The sequence below is a fragment of the Kogia breviceps genome, chromosome 2 (assembly GCF_026419965.1).
Source record: "Kogia breviceps isolate mKogBre1 chromosome 2, mKogBre1 haplotype 1, whole genome shotgun sequence".
NCBI lineage: Eukaryota > Metazoa > Chordata > Mammalia > Artiodactyla > Physeteridae > Kogia > Kogia breviceps.
Window position 1 is genome coordinate 163,216,714 of NC_081311.1, and position 16,438 is coordinate 163,233,151.

At 40.7% G+C, this 16,438-nt stretch overlaps 1 protein-coding gene across 5 annotated transcripts in view; it reads right to left on the minus strand.

Annotated features, from left to right (window-relative positions):
• HECW2 (HECT, C2 and WW domain containing E3 ubiquitin protein ligase 2) overlaps window positions 1–16,438 on the minus strand; it is a 408,801-nt gene that overhangs the window by 131,969 nt on the left and 260,394 nt on the right. For all 5 annotated transcript variants that reach the window (XM_059051743.2, XM_067026482.1, XM_067026483.1 and 2 more), the window contains 5 exons: window positions 13,453–13,622; window positions 9,080–9,222; window positions 3,911–4,011; window positions 2,125–3,474; window positions 732–827 (listed from right to left, as the gene is read on the minus strand). In XM_059051743.2, coding sequence (XP_058907726.1) covers window positions 732–827; window positions 2,125–3,474; window positions 3,911–4,011; window positions 9,080–9,222; window positions 13,453–13,622 — 1,860 coding nt within the window. The remainder of the gene's footprint in view (window positions 1–731; window positions 828–2,124; window positions 3,475–3,910; window positions 4,012–9,079; window positions 9,223–13,452; window positions 13,623–16,438) is intronic.

Sequence of the window (16,438 nt, forward strand, 5' to 3'; positions counted from 1 at the left end):
ACACTGTTCTTCAAAATGCTTTGCTCTCACAGAGTAATACTGCTTTCAGGGATTCTAGAAAGTTAAATAGAGTTTAAATTACATTCAGACTATGATTGCCCATGGGCATCACTCAGCTCTTGGAGTTCAGGTCACATAACTGTCCCAGCATTCCTAGTCCTCACCCATCTCTCCTTTAAGTGCTATGTGTTTCTTAGCAAAAAAAAAAAAAAAAAAAAAAAAGAAATGACTTTCAAATCTCCAGATAATTATCATGGTCCAGAAAATAGTAGACTAATTTCTGAAATTAATAACACTTCTCTGGATATCCCTAAGGAAAAAAAAACAGGACCCTGTAGTTAATGATTTAAAATGTTGCAAATGAATAAAAAGCAGTATATTACCTAGAGCTAAGTTCTTCTAAAAGATTGCACCTATTTGTCTAATAATTGAAAATTCATACTGCCTTATGCCAACTTAATATTTTTTCTATTATACATCCTATTGTCCATAACATCTGGATCTCTTTTCCTTTAGAGGATTTACTTTCCCCCAGCTACCCTTTCATTTGGTGGAACTGTGCCAGAGAGGAGTCTTCTGCTAAGCACTTTCCAGACTGTATCTGCTAAGTCACGTGGCAGCTCCCAGAACCCTACTTCTGGGGGACTAGGCATCCATCCTTTAGGTCCCGTGGGTCCTGTCACCCTTGAACCCTTTGATCAAGGTGAGCCCTTTAGTTAGCAGGTCCTCACTTGGTGGGAGAGCCTCGTCCACCCTCTGGTACCGGCTGACATCCTGGCGCACTGAAGGCAGTGATCGCAATGGCTGGTGGCCGTTGGCTTGAGAACCTAGGATTAAAGGTAAACAGTTACCTGGGTATTGTTTTCCCCTTCGGTGTCAAAACAGCCTTTGGGAAAAAAAAACACCTAACAAAAGTCCCGGGGCCAGTTTCTTGTCTCTCTTTCGTCTCACTTCCCATATGAGGACCCCAGAAACAACAGAAGAGAATGGGAGGTGGATGCTTAGTCAGAAGTGGGTCTTCTAGGGAGACGTTGGTCTGAGCCCATTCCTCCCCCTCCCCTGCCTTTTCCCACCCTGGCATCTGTCCTAGTCATGCACCAATGCTTTAGGGTCACACAATGACCGCAAGATAATGAAACAAAACCAAAAAACCAAAAACAGTGGAGGAAGAAAGGAAGGGGATAGATGGAAAAATAACTTACAGAATAAGAAAATCATTTCTACTTCTGAGTCTATGCTATTTAGGCATATGGAATTATACTCAGACTTTTTGATGCAGCTATGATAGAACAGTTTAAAGGGATCATTCTACTGAGCCACATTCATTGAGACATAAAACAAACTTTATGTGTAAATTTCCATCCTCAGACACTCAAACAGCTTGTTTTTAAGTGTCAGAATGCATCACCTAACAATTGACATTTCTTATAATGCAGAGGCAAAAATATGACATTTGACGCAAAGCACATATTAACCTTCTGTTTTGAAGCTTCATGCAAGAAGGAGTGAGTTAAGATGTTCCTGAAAACCTCGCAGATAACACCACTAACGTAGATGCTGCCGGCCTGTTTGGTTTTGTATCTACAAACCCAGGTCCCGCCAGAGATTCATTATGCTTTTTCACACTGCCCAGACAAGAGGACTGAGCCCCAGGCGCACGGAATGTGCCGGCGCGTGGCATGCATCCCAGGCCTCCAGGCCTGTGTGGACCAGGGGTGCCCCCACCCACCGGGACACCTTTCTAGGCAGAGCAGGTGCCCTCACTGATGCAGAGCCTTGAGGTTCATTATCTAAGTTTGAAGACGTTATTTGACAGGCCTCTTATTCCATCAAAAGAAGATCCGTAAGGAGGGTGGGACGGAGACGCAAGAGGGAGGAGATGTGGGGATATATGTACATGTATAGCGGATTCACTTTTGTTACCCAGCAGAAACTAACACACCACTGTAAAGCAATTATACCCCAATAAAGATGTTAAAAAAAAAAAAAGCTGTTGAACCCCAAGGAGAAGAATTCAGCTAATATTTGCCCTGCAGTATAATTTCCACTGAGGGACAAAACCACAAGACTTCTCTCTGAGCGGGTATGCCTGAGCCACGAGCCACGTTGTCCTCTACATCCTACCTCCGGTCGCGCCCTCCTCCTGGGCAGTGGCCCCTTCACAAGCCCCTTGGGCATGCCCCGCATCACGCTCTTCTTGGGGCTGGCTCTCAGCAGCAGCAGCAGCTCCCTCCAGGCTCCCCCTCCGCTGCCAGACCTCCCCCACCTCCTCCTGGTCAGGGGAAGTAGCCGATTCTGCCCCTGGCCGTTCCTCCTCTCCACTGGGCACCTGCACTACAGGTAAAGAACCAGGAGTGCATATGGAACCCTGTGACCCTTCAGCGGGGCCACTGCTGGTGGGCTCTGCTGCACAGGCTCCATCTTCCTCCTCCTGAGAAGAAAAGGCTGGGGTTTCGGGAAACCGCGCACTCTCAAGAGATGAGCACCGTGTCTCCACCGAGGACAGCTGCGTGGTAACACTCTCATTGCAGGAGCTGTCGGCCCCTTCCAGGTCACTCTCTCCCTCAGGCCTGGTGCTGGCCTCACTCACGCTCTCTGTCCTGGCAGGGTCACTGGGTTCTGTTTCCGAGGACACCTGGGAAGGCTCAGACCCCTGATCAAGGGACTCCGTCTCACTGATGGCTCTTCGGCTTCCTCCTGACGTGTCAGAAGTGCCCGTGTCTGCCCCACTTGTGGGCTGATCTACCTCTTGAGAGCCACACAATTCAGTGCTCCCCTGGTCGGCACTTGGTTGAGACTCTGGAGCATTCTCACTTTCATCAGGGACTGGGCCTGAGGGTAAGGAGCTCTCCACAAGCTCTGGAAGATTTTCTGGCTTATCCTCGAAGGAAACAGCTTCATTGGTGGAGGCTTCCTCATTCTCCACCGTGTTGTCTTCTGGCTTTGTCTGAGATGTCAGGCTCCCATCATCAGTTCTTGATGCCCTGCTAAACATTATCAACCCTCCTTCCTCCTCCAAGGAGGATGGATAACCCAGGTCTTGCTGGAACTCATGGTCTTCTTCATCTGAGTCGATATGAAGCATTGCATTGAGTCTTGTGTCGGTGGGAAAACTACTCCTTAGTTTCGGAGAGGCTCCCATGGACCTTTCTGAACAAGTAGTTGCACCCGACCTGGAATGGCCATTGTGTTCAATAGCATCTAAATAATCATTGAGTGAATCCTGACGTCCTCTGGGAGGTGAGGTCCTTGAAGAAGTAGAGGTTAATTCTTCTGAGTCTATTTCCAGAGTAGAGCTAGTCCTGAAAGAATGCTTGGGGGTCCCATTAGCACTTTCCTCAGAAACTGGTCCATTGGAACAAACCGGGCTGTCATGATGGCCCCCTGGCATGTCCTCCTCATCAGAAGGGCTTCCTAGGTCTCCATTCACAGTATTGACTCCTAGTATTGTGCCAACAGCTTCTGGAGAAGCATCTGAAGGAGAAAACAGCATTTAAAAAAGCAAAGTAGTAATAACAAATGAACTTTTAATGTCCTATTCCTTTGCCACCAATCAGTTCAAAGAATTCAGTCATCCCACTGAGGTCTCTTTACAGTATCACCAACTTGCTAAGAGTTACTATTCACTACTAAACGAGTACATATATCGCTGGTCAGTTTGACATATGAGGTTTACATGTTCACTACTGCTGGAAATTCCACATCCCAGTTTCCAAATGCAGGTAAAACCTAAGAGAGATTTTTTGATAAACAGACTTTTAAATCTGCTTGGAAAACTTCAGCAGGTAATCATTTAATAGCTACTTTATGTTCAGAACAGGATACAAACAATTCTGTTAAATGTAAACTGACAACAGAGTAAGATTTAACAAGTTTTTCCTATAGCAATATATTTATACAGGTATCTCACCTTCATGCACAGAAGACGTGACCTCCACTCTGAACTGGAGGTACCCACTCACATGGTCAGCTGGGAGCCTTCTGCCGAGGTTGTAGCTAAGCATCTGATCACTGCAAGAGGAGAAATGGTTCTTTCATCCGTACTACTCTGGTGTCAGCCTTCATCTTCTTCCCATAGGCCACCCCCCAAACCCCACATATTTCTCTTGAAACTTGCATACTCACAAGAAAATAAAAGGTCAAAGCCATGTTAAGAGTCAGTGTAATTTTGTTCATTTGTACAAATGAATACTTACAAACCCAGGGATAAAAGGGAATCTTGTCACAAGGAAAAGTATCAGTAAAGGCTGAAAATGCAATACTGTACAATATTGTTAAGATTTTTTTAAAGGGCACTGATTTGCTCTCTCACTGTTAAGAGTGACCAGAGAAAGGGCATTTTAAAAGCCATCAAGGGGCTTCCCTGGTGGTGCAGTGGTTGAGAGTCCGCCTGCCAATGCAGGGGACAAAAAAAAAAAAAAAAAAAAAAGATTAAAAGCCATCAAGGAGCTGAGAAAGGTCTAAAATTTGGGGTGTTTTCTGACTCAAGTGTAAATGTATAGAAGGTCTGGTTCCTTAGCATTTAGCATGATAGGAGTTAGGTTCTAAAAAGACAGGCACAAGGAGTTCCCTGGTGGTCCAGTGGTTAGGACTCCGCACTTCCACTGCAGGGGCCACAGGTTCCATCCCTGGTTGGGGAACTAAGACCCCGCATCCTGCATGCTGCACGGCCGGCCAAGCAAAAGAAAAAAAAAAAAAGAGAGAGAGAGGCGCACAGGTAAGTGTTATCACATGGAGGGCACAGTGCTGCTGTATCCTGAAGAACAGGAGCTGGGAGTTAGGAGAGAGCAGCGTGAGAACAGGCCGGGTTCTGACAGTTGCTCCAGCTGTGTGAGAGGCAGGGGGCTGCTGCACCTCCCCCTCCTCACCTGTAAAGTAAGGGGCTCACTGTTGGCCCTCACTATTGGGGGGCCTATTACTGATACTCCAGGCAGCTTGTGAGCCATACTGATGGGACAGCTGGAGAAGTGCACTAACTGTCGGAGTCTCGCTGCCACACTTGGAGGTGCGCTGGAGGGGACCACAACTGGGCCAAGCTCCTGCCCCACCTTGGCCCCAGGCTCAGGCTACCAGCCTCCTCGAGGATGGAGTGGTTGATCTTTTTCAATTCCATGTTTATTTATCAAAGTCAAATACAATCACATCATTTCTCTGTATGCAAGCAACTTTCGTTCAGAATCTGATTTATTCTTTTTTTTTTTTTTTTTTTTTTTTTTGCGGTACGCGGGCCTCTCACTGTTGTGGCCTCTCCCGTTGCGGAGCACAGGCTCCGGACGCGCAGGCTCAGCGGCCATGGCTCACGGGACCAGCCGCTCCACGGCATGTGGGATCTTCCCGGACCGGGGCACGAACCCGTGTCCCCTGCACTGGCAGGCGGACTCTCAACCACTGCACCACCAGGGAAGCCCCTGATTTATTCTTAATTAAGGAAAATAATCAGAGGGATAGTACCAAATCACACTATCTCTGCTCTCACACTGCCCTCTAATGGCAACTTCAGGAGGAAAACACAAGGCCTCTACCTAATACTTGCACCACTGTACACTTCAGAGCCTCTGGTCAGCTACTGATGATTAATCTCCATAACTATTTTGCTTGTTCTTCTCTACCTCCTCAGTCCAATTATAAATAGATGTTATCTGGGATTTTACGTTAGCGTCTACACATTTACACGCTAATGTAAAATCCCAGTTCAGCTCTTATGAATTTCTTTGAGTTCATAGCAAGATTTTCTTAAAACAATAAGATCATTTCCTTTACTTCTTTCTTTTTCTTCCCTAGAAATGTTGTAAAAATTTTTTGATTGATGCTTTTAAAAAGCTTTGTTTCCCCCAATTGAGTGCTTACACTCTGATAAGGGCTTTGCATGCATCACACCTCCTTCAATCTTCCCTGTGGGGAAGGTGGTGGCCCTGTTTTCTAAGGCATAGGGAGGGTAAGTAACTTGCCCAAGGCCAGGCAACAATTAAGTGACAGAACCAGGATTAGAACACAGATGCATCTGACACACACACCCCTGCTCTGCAGTCCCCAGATCAGACCTCATTTTATGCACACTTTCAGTGATTCTTGGCTGCTTCCAGTAGCATGCATTTTAATGATATTTACTCATGGCTCATCTCAATGCAATAATTATCATAATGTTTTATCTACTTAATCTGGTATTTAAAAAATTGTTTTTCTGTAAAGGGATATATTCACAGGTATGTTAAATGCTTTTACATTAGCGTGTTCGAATAATTCTATAATGCCAGCAGGGATGTCTTTTTCTCTTACCACTGTCTTCCAGCATTTACACAGTGCCTGACACACAAAGATGCGCCACCTTTGTCCACTAACGCATGAACCCAGCAGCAAACTACTGGGACCTACTCTCAACATTACGGTTCCTCACCCACGTCTGGACATTCAGTCCTGGAATAATAAAAATCTTCATTTCTTTATTAAAATGAAATTGACCCTCCTCCTATTTGGCCAATAAAAGTAAAGTATTGGTGTTGATGATAGAAACTTATAAAAGTGATGCATTTTAGCTAGGAAGTAAATGTTTAGTGGGGATTCTAAGAATGGCATCCATCCTTTTGCTCACTCATATCCCAAATACCCAACACAGTGCTTAACATTTAGTAAACACTATATGTATACACACCCACACATTTGTTGAATAAATTTAACAGATGAGACTCTTTCCTTGGAAAAAAGAATTTTAACAGGTGTTAGTGCTATTTTTTTACCCAAACTGACAAGATACTCAACTATTCAATCTATCAGTACAGGAAAGCCTCCCTATTTGGAGATTCCAAGTCAAGGGAGTTTCATCCTTGTTGAGTGGCTGTCAAGGGATTCACCTCTTTCTTGTTCTTACTCAGTCTCATCTGATTCATCCTCCCTCTTGCCATGATAGATAATTGTGCGCCCTATATTATATATTATTATGATATATAATTATAAAGAATAAGTGCCAAAGAACTCTCACTGTCTGACTGAGACATTCTCTCACTAGTGTAATCACAGCAAATGACAAAGCATGGGAAAGTGATGTGCATTTTGGATAGAATGCAAGCCACTCTCTGAAAAATGTCACATTCAAACCAGTGCTCTTAAAATAGGTAATCAGTAAAGACTTCAGGCTCATCCTATAAAACCTCACCGTGTAAAACCTCAGCTACTTCAGAGAGTTGCGGTCTACAAAACACATAAGAAAACTCAGTATTTTTCAAGACGTATCAATTACTTGATAGAAAGTAATAATCAGGTCAAAAATATATTTAGATGCTAATAGCCAATACACTAATATGTAGTATCATATTTATTTAATAAAGCAAATCCCTAAGTATCAGGCAATGCTTTTAATAGACTTATGTAGAAACATTTCATAATTCTGATATTTTACGAATTCATGCTGGACTTCCTTCCAGTACATATGGAATCTATGACAGGCAGCACTTTAAGTGTCCAGTTCTTTAAAAGACTGAATGAAAAGCCAGCAAGTTAACAGGAGTTTCAAGCACTGATAAGGTTTTATTTTTTCCTTGATCATTCTTACTGGTATACATAAATTGACACTCTGCCAAGGGTCACAGATATTATATAAATTCTATGATTATACTTATATAAACTAAATTATAGGTATATTTCCAATGAGAGTTAATTCTCACTCCTCATAATTTTTCATTTTCTATCAATCCTAAAAATATTTTTTTAAAACATCCCAAAGAATATTATCTCTACTAGAAGCAATAATTGCTATCCTTAAAAATAACTGTGATTTCCCACTTTTCTCAAATTAAAGCAGGCTGCTAGAATTTCAGCATAATATTTCTACTTCATGTGGTCTGGCTCAACCATTGCCTCTGATGGCCAGAGAATTAGAATCCATTAGAATCTCTTAATTTCAAGTTTTGAAGGTGCCTTAGAGATCATCGGTCTAAGGACTTTGTTTTTCAGGTGAGGAAACTAATGCCTGAAAAAATTGTGACTTGCCAGAATAGAACAGTTAATTAGCTGCAAGGTGAATAGGAATGAGCAACCTTCCTCAGTTAGCTAGACTAGTATTCCATCACTGCCAGTCCTTAAAGTGTTGCAGAGAAGCTGGGATTCCGGAGCTGACCGATCTGCTCAAATCCCAGCTCCATCCCTGGCTTGCTAGCCTCAGATTTCTCATCTCCAAAACGGGTATAATCACATTATTCACCTCTCAGAGTTGTCGAGAAGATTACATGAGCTAATGAGTGTAATTTACTTAGCTCTGACATAGAATAGGGTCTCATCATCTTTTTTGTTTACTTTGGTTTACTACTGCTGCTACCACTACTACAACTACTGTTATCACTGATACTGCTGCTACTACCACTACTATTATCATATGTTGATAATGTCCTCCTAAAATGAAAAAGATGCCCCCCAGTGCCACCTGAGAGCACCAGTGTTACTGGGTTTGCTGGCATTCACCATGTGAAAATATATACACCATTTATAATAAGGGATGGAGGCATGTTATGATTTCTTAACTACTTGATTCACAGCTTACAAAAAGTTCACAGAAAGAAAACAGACGTCAAATCACATTTTAAAATTCTCTCAACAAGTAATTTCTTGTTGTCTGAATGAACGTATATGTCTTAGAGCTCCACTATAACACCTTCTCAGAGTCTAGGCTTTGTTTTAAAGGGCCCTAAAATAAGGTGTTTTTGGAGTCTCAGGAATAACATATTCTCTGGATGGGGTTAATCAGGATCAGGAGGTGTCAACCTGACACTAAGATCTTGCTCTAGGGAGAGATTTTTATAGCAAGATTTCAATAACTCAAAAACAACTGAGCACTAGGACATTTGACACTGAAATGGTAATAATGGCAGGTACATCGTGGAAAAGATAGATAACCCCCAAAAGGTATATAATTAAAATAAAGTGCTTTCTTCCCTGCACATTTCAATGAGTATATGAGCACTTTCATTTTTAAAAGAATTATGTTACCACTTCTTGTCAGTAAGAAAAGTTCTTGGACTTCAAAGTATCATTTCAGTTGCTTCAGTAGGAACTAATCCCAACAAGACCCCTAGGTGTGAGGGCTGATTACCCGATGGCTTGCCGCTCCAAAAGCCTCTGGACTGGAATGGTTAGTTTCCCCAGAAAACGCTTGATGATAGGACGGCTCTTGGCGAATTTGTCTTTAATTTCAATTTCTAAGACATCAGTAAGGAGTGCAAAAAAGGAATATTTCTGAAAACAAAACATAACATGTTGAGCCAAAAACAAGAGATAAATATGAAATTATGTATATCAGTTTATTATTATAGAAAATAGTATCTCTTAAATCCTAACGACACACAGAGTCCACATTGCTAGAAAAATCTGCAGCTATTGTCAATCCTTTATTCACTCAGAATCATTAACATTCACAAAGACTAAAAAGCAACAGTTAGTTAGGATCTGTATGACAAAGGAAGCACCTTCAATCATCCAACCCTTTCTGGTTCAACAGTTTTAGGAGATGCTATCAAATATTAAACTATGCACAATACAATTTTAGTGCTCACTACATTTAACGGATCTTAGTTCTTTAATACTTAATATCTTGATATAGAGTGGCTTAGACTTATCTGATACATTTGATTAACAGCAATTTTAATTCCTGATCCCACGGTATTTTCGAAGTTGCACATCATAGGTTAAAATACTCCTTCACTTAGTGGTTAAAGTAGGAACATCTAAAGGATATTATGGTTTCCCTGGTTTATATTAAAATAAACCAATGCTTAAGTGGAAGTTACTTAATTTAAGAGGCACACAGGGACATTTCTTCTGGGACAGAAAAATAAAAGTATGAGGTTAAGATGTGTTGTTTTAAGAATGCCATTGGAGAAAACTGGATTGGATATTAATAAGGATATAAAATAAAAATAAAGAGCTTTACTCATTTACAAAGTCTTTCACATATATTACAAATATGAAATTTTCTTTTTAATGATGAGGCTTTCAGGAAAAGTAAGTGATGGAGCCAGGAATCTAACCTGAACCATTTCTCTCCTCCCCTGGCAGTATCCAGGCAACCACAGTGATATGAATACTGCCAGCCAGCTTTACACTTAGGGGTCACTAAATTTATTTAGTCATAACAATTTAATTTCACCAAAGGGCCGTAAAGTTTAGTTATCTTCTTAGTGGAAAAAGCACTTGCTTAGAATAAGGGAGCAGAGTGCAAGCAGTACTAGCCTCTGAATAGCTAGTTACATAAACATTTTAAGCTTCTGTTTCTTAATCACACAAATGGAGAGATGATAATCTCATCCCTTACACCCCCCTTATCAGGCTTGTACTGGTAACATGGTTAAAAACTTTGTAAATATTAAATGTTAGGGAAATAAAGTTACTACCCAAAGCAATCTACAGATTCAATGCAATCCCTATCAAATTACCAATGGCATTTTTTATAGAATGAAAACAAAAAAATCTAAAATTTGCATGGAGACACAAAAGACCCCGAATAGCCAAAGCAGTCTTGAGGGAAAAAAAGAGAGCTGGAGGAATCAGACTCCCTGACTTCAGACTATACTACAAAGCTACAGTCATCAAGACAATATGGTACTGGCACAAAAACAGAAACATAGATCAATGGAACAAGACAGAAAGCCCAGAGATAACCCATGCACCTATGGTCAACTAATCTACGACAAAGAAGGCAAGGATATACAATGGAGAAAAGACAGTCTCTTCAATAAGTGGTGCCAGGAAAACTGGAGAGCTACATGCAAAAGAATGAAATTAGAACACTCCCTAACACCATACACAAAAATAAACTCAAAATGGACTCGAGACCTAAATGTAAGACCGGACACTATAAAACTCTTAGAGGAAAACATAGGAAGAACACTCTTTGACATAAATCACAGCAAGATCTTTTCAGATCCACCTCCTAGAGTAACGGAAATAAAAACAAAAATATACAAATGGGACCCAATGAAACTTAAAAGCTTTTGCACAGAAAAGGAAACCATAAACAAGACAAAAAGACAACCCTCAGAATGGGAGAAAATATTTGCAAATGAATCAACGGACAAAGGATTAATCTCCAAAATATATAAACAGCTCATGCAGCTCAGTATTAAAGAAACAAACAACCCAATCCAAAAATGGGCAGAGGACCTAAACAGACATTTCTCCAAAGAAGACATACAGATGGCCAAGAAGCACATGAAAAGCTGCGCAACATCACTAATTATTAGAGCAATGCAAATCCAAACTACAATGAGGTATCACCTCACACCAGTTAGAATGGGCATCATCAGAAAATCTACAAACAAAATCTACAAATGCTGGAGAGGGTGTGGAGAAAAGGGAACACTCTTGCACTGTTGGTGGGAATGTAAATTGATACAGCCACTATGGAGAACAGTATGGAGGTTCCTTAAAAAACTAAAAATAAAATTACCATATGATCCAGCAATCCCACTACTGGGCATATAACCAGAGAAAACCATAATTCAAAAAGACACATGTGGGCTTCCCTGGTGGCGCAGTGGTTGAGAATCCGCCTGCCGATGCAGGAGACACGGGTTCGTGCCCTGGTCCGGGAAGATCCCACATGCCGCGGAGCAACTAAGCCCGTGAGCCATGGCCGCTGAGCCTGTGCGTCCGGAGCCTGTGCTCCGCAACGGGAGAGGCCACAACAGTGAGAGGCCCGCATACCGCAAAAAAAAAAAAAAAAAAAAAAAAAAAAAAAAAAAAAAAAAAAAAAAAAAAAAAAAAAAGACACATGCACTCCAATGTTCATTGCAGCACTATTTACAATAGCCAGGTCATGGAAGCGACCTAAATGCCCATCAACAGACGAATGGATAAAGAAGTTGTGGTACATATATACAATGGAATATTACTCAGCCAAAGAAAGGAACGAAATTGAGTCATTTGTTGAGATGTGGATGGATCTAGAGACTGTCATATAGAGTGAAGTAAGTCAGAAAGAGAAAAACAAATATCATATATTAACGCATGTATGTGGAACCTAGAAAAATGGTACAGATGAACCAGTTTACAGGGCAGAAGTTGAGACACAGATGTAAAGAATAAACGTATGGACACCAAGGGGGGAAAACCACGGGGCATGGGGATGGTGGTGTGCTGAATTGGGCGATTGGGATTGACATGTATACACTGATGTGTGTAAAATCGATGACTAATAACCTGCTGTATAAAAATATAAATAAAATTAAATTTAAAAATAAAAAAAAAGAATGTTAGGGAAATAAAGTTATTGCTAGTATCATTACTATATCCACTATGTGCCTTCTAAGTGCTCATCTTGAGATATATCACGTTTTATGTCTTCTAGGCTTCTAATGTGTTAATTTAAGTGGTATGCCTTTAAGAGTTATTCACTATTTGGGGACAGTAAGTAGTTTTTCAAACCAGGAATAAGAAAACATGTAGTATTTATTTATCCACTTAAATAACCATAAAAGCTGCCCAGGAGAAACATCCTGCCTCACTGGCAAGTCTCAAATAGCCACATCTTTTCTTCAATTGGTTTTAGATCCCCTGAAGTATCTCCCTCTCCAATGAAATACTCGTTCAACATTGTTAGAACATATTATTGTCATTAAACATTTAGGGAGTGATTTATTTAGTTGTGCAACTCCCATGCCAATACAGGTTTGTCTAGAAGCACTCATTAATGCTAGTATATGTCTTGGTTCCCTGAGAAATGGTGGGAGAACTCACACTTTGCTCCCTAGAAAAGAAGCAATGTCTCTGTTCATTCTTTGACTCTAAATAGTTCCAGTGGGAAAACCTTGGGCTTGATTTCACTGATATGATGCACTATGATGACTGGTAACATATTGTAACTGTGAGAGAGTCTGAAATACCATCAACACAATCTGCCTTGCCTCAGGATGACGACTCCTTCAATGGCTCATGTAAGTAACCAAAACCTATAATGGAAATCCAAAAACCATTTGCCAGACAGTAAGGAGAGAAATTCCTTTAATCTGTACTGAGTATATGCTAGAACAAAATATCAGAATTTTAAATAAAAATGGGATCAGTATTATTGACTTTTCCTTCTGCCTCAGGCTCCCATATGGCTTGGCAAGGCACTGTTACTGATGCTGCCCTTACAGAATTTTGATATTTTGTTCATCATGAATTTTTGCCTTGATTTTGATTTTTTTAAAAATATTGCATTGAAATATTAATTTTGATCATCGAGTCTTTTGGATCCTATAAATCATGCACCTGGAGGAAGTGCCTCACTTGATTTACCCTAGACCCAGCCCTGGTTAGAAGGGAATATCTCATTTTCATTGTGCCTTTTTCTAACAGAACCTCTAGACACCTCAATCATCTTGCCCACACCCATAAGCAGCTCAATGATACAGAGTCCAGTGGAAAGATGATGAAGTTGGCCAACTTCCTAACTGTCAAGTAGAAGGCCACTTACGATCATCTTACCTCTCGGTGCCAAATTGGATTTGTGGTGTTACTGATGATAGTAGATCTCCTCTCCTGCCCATGGTGGGCACAGGTGGGGAAACTGCTCTTCTTCCCTGGCTGAATCGACATCTTAAGATAAGGGTCAGGATTGAAGAACATCCCTTTCTTTAGCCCAACTGCCCGAAGATCTTTAAAGAAAGAAAGAGAGGAGGAAGGAGGGAGGGAAAGAGAGAGGGAGAGGAGAGGGACAGAAGGAGAAAAGATTCATATATCTTGATTAGGACAAGCAGCTCAATGACAATTTGTTCTTAAATAATCACACAGGAAGCTCTAAACAGAAACTATTTGGTAAAACAACAAAGTTATTCACACTATGATTGCTTAGGTAAGTGAGGACAAGTGGGTTATGACTAGTTCCAGCAGAAGGTCTCATAACAGGCTGCAAAATGAAGCCACAATTTTACTACCACTTATACACCTAAAATGACTTTTCCTGGGAAATGTTTTTATCCTAACATGTACATCTTCACCACCTTTTTCTATGTGGCTCGGCAGTTAGCATTTCATACGATGTCTTAAGAGAAACCCTTAGTAAATAGTGTGTTAAAAAAGAAAACCAATATGTTCCTTCACGAGAGAAAAGTGAATCTTCTATATACACATATGAGATGCACTGACTTAATTTTTTTTTTTTTGGTACGCTGGCCTTTCACTGTTGTGGCCTCTCTCGTTGTGGAGCACAGGCTCTGGACGTGCAGGCTCAGTGGCCATGGCTCACGGGACCAGCCACTCCGCGGCAAGTGGGATCTTCCTGGACCGGGGCACAAACCCGTGTCCCCTGCATCGTCAGGCGAACTCTCAACCACTGCGCCACCAGGGAAGCCCCCCTGACTTAAGTTTAATTGGGGATGAAACTTAAGAGCACACATTCAGTTGTGCCATATTTAAAACATCATACATATTCTACAAATGAAATGAATGTTAGGGGAAATAAAAGGAGACCAGAAATATTTCTAAACTTTGAATGCTATCTGCTATATTAAATAATTGTAAGGGTATTTTTTCAATAGACTGTTAAGTAAATTAAATGTTTGATGAATGTCCCAGAACTCATCTTAGAGTCACCACTTGTTATTTCATACTATGTGAGCTGCTAAAAGTTCTGGCTAAAGTCTGGTTAGTGAAGAGACTAAAACTTTTTAAAATGGTCAAGCTGAGGGATACAAAAATGTCAGGAAATAAAGCTGGCTTCATGGGATCTGCAGTGCCTTTCTGAGAATATCAGTTTCAATAAGGTTGCCCTGAGAGCTAAGTGATCTTAAAAGCTTCTGGGAGAATAGACAGCTTCTAGGTAACTTTATGCAGTTATGATCAGTGTAGGGAAGTCCTGACCACTGGTTCAGCAAACAATTCTGTGGATGGCCTCTGAATCCTCAAAGACCTTTGGATTACCCAAATAAGCTTGGGAAGAGACCCTATAGAGTAACCCCACATTTTAGGAGGTCACCAGGGTCATCCTACTCTAGCCCATTCTTGAAACGCAAAGTCTTTCTTAGGAGGACAGAATTGGCCTGGGGTTGCCCATAGAATCATACTCCCTGGAGGAGGTTCACCAATGACCAACAAGAACTTGTGGGCTAGATAACATGTGATGAAAACAAACCAGGAGTGTCTAATGACTCATGACTGGCTGTAGCGGGAGACAGTCTAATATGTCAGAAAAGATTTAAAAATTCAAGCAAGAGGACCTGATGTTAAGAACACTGCATCAAATATAAGTAAGATCTTTGATCTAAAAGCCAGTGGCAGAAGGGAAAGATGAGTAAAGAACTAGACAAGCACTTCAGAGAAGCTGCTGTAATCTCATTAGCTTCAGAGTCCCCCATCCCTGGCGCTGCCTAAACTATGGAGTCATTAATACACATTTGCATTTTACTGTCAGTTTAATAATGCTACATGTGTTCACTTGGCTTTATTTAGCATAAAACAGCTTTGAGAGAAAATTCAATTTACATATTTATTTTCTTACCTTTCTTGATTGTGCTCGCCTCAGACCCAGACAAGAGAATGACATTCTTTATTAAATCTACTTCTCAAGAAGGGATTTCTTTGCAGTAAACAAGAAGTAACATGTACAGAAATGGCTGCCATGACGTCCGACAGAGCTAAATTATTCATGCAAAACATTCCTTTGAAGAAAAAGCATCCACCAGAAGATGACGCCACAGCGATGAAAGATGTCACTATTAACCCTTTTCCACAAGGGACATCGTACAAATAAATACAATAAACTACCAATTATTTGTACTCTGATTATTCAGTTCACTTTATCCATCTCATGCCTCTCTCTTTTATCTTTTATATATTTTATTGCTCATATATATCCATATCACCTAATAGACTAAAGAGGGACTCAAAGTCACAAAGGTATGACAGGTTAAATATCCTTCTTACTTGCAGAAAAGGTTTAAGATAGTAATCAGAAAACAGTTTTTTGTTTTAGCTGTAGAGTTTAATTATTTGTGTCCCTACTTATCCATAGATAATCAAGAGCAGAACATTTGCAGACAGACATTCTACAGTGCTTAAATGCTCTCCATAAATATTATCATCCACTGTCAATGTGCTACAACCAGATGAATTTTTTAGAATTACTGTTATAAAATTGCTTTCATCTTCTATAATTTTTAGCCATTTCTATACATCATCTGCAAATAGCTGATTACATGGTAAGAAATAAAGCAGATTTTAGGTAGTGAGCCTCCATATGTATTGAGGTAGATGTTAGAAAAAGTTGTATATAAAAAAAAAAAAGCATTTGGCTGTGCCCCAAAGCTTATTTCCTACTTTTTAGGAAAATGTCCTGGGATTTTCAACTTCTACATGGTCATTCTCCCATGGTGGGTTAATTAACATCCCCTCTGGAGTCAAAATCAATATGTGTGTGTCATATCTAGAGTGATATTGATCATTTGAAAGCTTAGGGCAATGCTTCTAAACTAAG